Raw genomic sequence first — 5,377 nt, 5'->3', positions numbered from 1 at the left:
CCCTGAGGGGACAGCGCTGGCGGGGCCGCCCGGCTCCGCGCCCGCCGCCGCCGCTCAGTCTGGCCCCGGCGGGGGCGGCGGCGGCGGCGGGGCGGCAGGGGCGGAGGCGCGCAGGTAGCGCGGCTGCGCTGCGGCCCCGCGGCCACGGCGGGGCGCTCTTGCCACGGGCACGGCCCGCGCGCGCCTCCGAACAGCGGCGGGACACACGGACACAGCGGCGGGACGCACGGACGCGGCGACGGGACACACGGACACAGCGCCCACCTCCCCGAGGGTCAGCGGGGCTCGGGTCCGAACGGGCCGCGGGGGCCCCGGGCAGCCGCTCAGGCGACGCGGCGGGCATGTGCCGGTAAACAATGACCATATTGTGAAATGGAAAACAGACTCCGGCTCCCTCCGAACCGCCCGCTCCCACCGGATGTGTTAAATAAAAACCGCTGGGGGAAAACAGCAGAAAGGCAAGAAAATCGGGTTCGGGCTGGGAAGGACGGGGGGCAGGAAACCCGCAAACAGGCGGATTTTTGTGCCCTCAGCCCGGTAATCCTCGCACGGACTGCAACGGCGACGGATGCCTTCAGAAAAAAAACATCTTGGGGGGTTTGCGGTTGGATCTGTTGGGCTTCTGCCTCTTTTTCCCATCTTAATATCGAAGCTTTTTTTTTTTTTTTTTTTTTTTTGTCGCCTGCTCTGCTACTGAATAAAACAAGAGGAAACTTTCTCTGCTGTAGAGATGCAGATTTCCCCGGTGAGCTGTACAAGCAGCCTGTCGGGACGGCTCGGCCGGGACCCGCCGCGGCTCCCGAGCTGCCGAGGCTGGGTGCGAGACCGGCGCCCAGCTCCTCTCCCGTTCTCTCCCCTAAAACGGCACCTTCCTGCCCGAACGTGTTGAAGTGCAGTGCCCTGGAATTTATGACACAAATGGGCTTTCCTCCCCCTCTCCCCCTCTTCGTCTGCTTAAAACCTCTACCGTCCCTTCCAGCTGGATGCAAACTGGGAGCTTTAATAAACTTACTCTCCCCTTCCCCAGTCATAAACATGTATCCCTCTCTGATTCCTCTCTTTGCAAAATAAAAAAAAAAAAAAAAAAATGAAAAATAAAAAAAAAAAGAGGGGAAAGGGAAAAAATAGAGGGGGATAGAGGGGAGAGAGATATTTCCAATGGATTTAAGTAAGTGAATCATGTAATGAAATGCTTAGGGATTTGTTTAATGTGATTTTATATGAGCTGTGGACATTTCCAAAGCAAACAATAAGTTCAAGTACAACATGCACGGTTGTGTTACAAGTGTTACTCAGTTGGCTGGGAGATCTTCGGTGAGCAAACAGGCTAAATCTGGAGAGTAAACAACTTCAGAAAAATCTACAACTCCAGGTCACTGAAAACAGCCTTTTATTTGTTTTCCTTAGTGTCTAGTAAAATTTGATCCTTTTTTTTTCTTGCAACACTGCTGTAAAATCAGCAGGGACGGGCATCACCACCCCGTGGCTCTCCCTGGCCCGGACATGAAGCTCGCTGCCCGGGACCTGGGTGCGTAGATGGGTGCGGGAGAAGGGGTGCAGGTGAAGGAGGGTGCTGCTGGCCGGAGTGCTGTGGGGGCGATTCCCCCGCCCGGCGCCGGCCGCTGTTATGGGGCTGTCACCCGGAAAGCGGGCTCTTGCGACAGCCTCCGAGTGGAGAAGCCCCACGACGGCCTCACAGTGGTCCTGCCCACGCGTGAGGGTGATTTGAGCTCCCTTCGTGAGGGGCTTCAGACCTGGGCCGGAGGCGGACCAGACGGTGAGCATCGCCCCGGGGGCTTGAGGAGCGCATGTTCGTGGGGCCGAGCGGTCACAAGCGAACCTTGAGGGGCTCCAGAGCTGGCGAGACAGTCGGGGGCTCTCCAGCCACGGGCATCGTGCCACGGACAGGTTGCCTTTCGCGAAATCCGCGGGGCGGGTGCCCCTAGGCCGTATGGTGCCACTAGCAGCTCCCCCACGCCCCCACGGCATGGCATTATGCCGGGAGTCTCCCGCTGGCTCCGGGCCGTGCTGGGGTCTTGGAAATGCAGGAAATGATGTAACTAAAATTCAAGGTACTTGGGGGTAATAGGGTTTACTGTATTTAGCGCGGAGGTCCCGGACTTTTCCCCGGGAAAGAAGGACGGTCCGAGGGAAACAGCACGGTCAGACGCTAATGGTTATTGTCACCAGATCAGAAATCGAGTTGGAGCCAGGAGCGCCCGGTGCGGTGTTCCCAAGCCATCAACGTAGCCAAGGGGGACCGGACGGCAAATCCGAGCGGCGTGGCTGCAGCCCTCCCCCAGGGCGCTGCGGGTGGAGGTGCGGGGGCACCGGGCTGCAGGGCGGCGGGGCTGGCCGAGCCCCCTCGCCGGCCGGCTACAGTGGTGGGGGGAGCCGGAAACCTCCAAATCGCGGCGCTCCGACTTGGAGATTGCTGTTGGTATTCACTTTAAAAAGAGGTTGAATGGGACTTTTTTTCCTCCTTTTTTTTTTCCCCTCCTTTTTTTTTTTTTTTTTTTTTAAGCCAAAGCTTTGTTGTGCTAAACTAGTTGGACGAGTTAGGGTGTCGCTGCTCCCGATTGCTCTGGCCAATGGAACCCGATCCACCCTGCTGTGCGTAAGAGCGCAATTAAGGATTTAACCAAGCCTATGCTGCGCCCCAGCCAGCAGTCTGCCGGAGACAGACACCGCGCCGCAGCCTCCTCCCCCAGACATGTCTGCTTAGACCCGAGCAGCCCCGCCGCCAGCCCCAGCCCGCCGCCGGCTCCGAGCTATGACAGGAGTATTTGACAGAAGGGTCCCCAACATCAGATCCGGCGACTTCCAAGCTCCTTTCCAGACGGCTGCAGCCATGCACCACCCGTCCCAGGAATCTCCCACTTTACCCGAGTCCTCCGCTACGGATTCCGACTACTACAGCCCGGCGGGGGGAGCCCCGCACGGCTACTGCTCGCCTACCTCGGCTTCCTACGGCAAAGCGCTCAACCCCTACCAGTACCAGTACCACGGCATGAACGGATCTGCCGGGAACTATCCTGCCAAAGCCTATGCAGACTACAGCTACGCCAGCCCCTACCACCAGTACAGCGGGGCTTACAACCGTGTCCAGAGCTCCGCCAGCCAGCCAGGTAAGGGCCGGGGCCCCGGGGTGTGCGGAAAGCTCCCGCGGCTTTGAGGAGACTGGGGGAGCGCGCCCCGGTAGATCCCTGACCCACGGGGCACGGGGATGCGGCTTTCCCTGAACCAGAAGGGAAACTAAAAATAAATAAATAAATGGGGGGGGGGGGGGGAGAAAATTGGAAGTGAAAAAAAAGTGAAGAACTGGTTTACTCGTCTACTTCTTTTGACCAGCTCGCATGATCTAAACTACAGATTGTAGGACTAGGGCTTTAGCGCTTCTGTCAGCTGCCCCCGGGCCCCCACGGCTACCTCCCTCCTCCTTCCCCCCGCAGGAAGAGGGAGAAAATAGCAGAGCCTTGTTGCGTGTCTCAAACTCAGGTTCGCGGTGTTGAAGAAAGTTTCCTTCCCCCTGTGCTGGAGGGGCGGGGGAGGAGACTGGGAGGGGGAGACCAGCAGTGGCGGGGCTGTGAAGCCGGGAGGGTTTTTCGCCAGAAAGCGTCGCGGTTTTAGTGCTTTACTTCTTTGTAACGTGCTGTAGGGGAAAAAAAAGAAAGAAAAGGGGAAAAAGGAAAAAAAGAAAAAAACAAAGAAGAAGAAGGCGTCAGGGAGGGAAAAAAAATAAACAGCCGTGGTAAAGCCAAGCGGCTGGGGCTTGGCTGGGACGAGTGTGGTCGCGGCGGCGCTTGGGGACACGCCGGCGGCGGCAGGGGGATGGCTCGGGTGTGCGGAGGAAGTGGTCGATGCCTTGAGTCCGACTTCGCTCCGGACAGAGCTCTTCCCAGCAGGGCCCCAAGCATCCTCCCACCGCCCGCGCATGCCCTGCGCTCCCGCCCGCGCAGCGCTGCGCGCCCGGCTGGATGCCCGGGGCGGGCGTGGGAGGCGGAGGAGGAGGGCCGGGGGTGGCCGAGGCCGGTGCAGAGGGAGCGGGTTCCCCCCCCGTCTCACCGCGGGGAGCCGGAGGAGGCTGCGCGGGGCCGCCGCCCGGCTGCGGGAGCCCCGGGGGGAGCCGCAGGGGCCCGTCGGGCCGGCGCCGCTGCCCGGCCCGGCCCGGCCCGCGGGCGGGATGCCGCCCCGGCGGCGCGGAGCGGAGCCTGTCCCAAACTTAACAAGTCTGCGTCTCTCTCCCGCTCTTGCGCCCATGCAGAGAAGGAGGTGGCGGAACCCGAGGTGCGGATGGTGAACGGCAAACCAAAGAAAGTGCGCAAACCCCGGACTATTTATTCCAGCTTTCAGCTGGCAGCGTTGCAGAGGAGGTTTCAGAAGACCCAGTACCTCGCCCTGCCCGAGCGGGCCGAGCTGGCAGCCTCCCTGGGACTCACGCAAACACAGGTACCGCGAGCGGCCCGGCCCGGCCCGGCCCGGCCCGGCCCGGCGGGTCCAGAACCCGGGCTCACCCAGGCGCGGCGGGAAGGGCTGGATCGGTCCCCGCGGAGGGGCGGGAGGGCGGCGGGGCTCCGCAGCCGCGAAGCACCGGCTTGCCAGGCGGGCATTAATGGTGTCGTTTTCCCTCCCCACTCCCCCTTTCCTCCCTTCTCCTCTCCTCCTGCCCCGCTCCCAGGTGAAAATCTGGTTTCAGAATAAAAGATCCAAGATCAAGAAGATCATGAAAAACGGGGAGATGCCTCCGGAGCACAGCCCCAGCTCCAGCGACCCCATGGCCTGCAACTCTCCACAGTCACCTGCGGTTTGGGAACCTCAGGGCTCGTCCCGCTCCCTCAGCCACCATGCCCACGCACACGCTCACCCTCCAAACTCCAACCCGTCCCCTGCATCCAGCTACCTGGAGAGCTCCACTTCCTGGTACCCCACTGCCAACTCCATCAACTCTCATCTCCAACCCCACGGCTCCCTACAGCACCCGTTAGCGCTGGCCTCTGGGACGATTTATTAGAGCCTGACCCTAATTATTTTATTTTTTTGTTGTTGTTGTTCCTTGGACTCCTGTGTTTTACTGTTGAGGAATAATAACGAAAGGAATGCATATGGGGAATTTTTAAAAGGGAAAAGAAACAAACAAAAAGATTAAAATGTGTAAAGCTTGTGCATGTAACTTATTGCATTTCAAAGGAAACCCTTTTTTATACAATACGGACGTTTTTTGGCTCAGCTGTGGACACTATCATTGGTGCCTTGAAATCTATGACCTCAACTTTTCCAGAGACTTTTTTCAATGTTATTTTAACCCTGTAAATAATTGTAGATAGAGGAATTAAACTGTATATTCTGAATAAAATAAAATTATTTCGACCAAGAGAAA

At 59.0% G+C, this 5,377-nt stretch overlaps 1 protein-coding gene across 1 annotated transcript; it reads left to right on the top strand.

The window, feature by feature from the left end:
* The first annotated feature begins 2,645 nt into the window (after positions 1-2,645).
* On the top strand, positions 2,646-5,377 carry DLX5 (distal-less homeobox 5). Its single transcript, XM_059843501.1, has 3 exons — positions 2,646-3,128; positions 4,265-4,449; positions 4,679-5,377. The coding sequence occupies exons 1-3, from the start codon at positions 2,774-2,776 to the stop codon at positions 5,009-5,011; spliced, it is 873 nt and encodes a 290-aa protein (XP_059699484.1). The 5' UTR covers positions 2,646-2,773; the 3' UTR covers positions 5,012-5,377.

This window comes from Haemorhous mexicanus, chromosome 1 (assembly GCF_027477595.1).
Source record: "Haemorhous mexicanus isolate bHaeMex1 chromosome 1, bHaeMex1.pri, whole genome shotgun sequence".
NCBI lineage: Eukaryota > Metazoa > Chordata > Aves > Passeriformes > Fringillidae > Haemorhous > Haemorhous mexicanus.
Note: the sequence above shows the minus strand (reverse complement) of the source record. Positions and strands in the feature narration are given on the sequence as shown.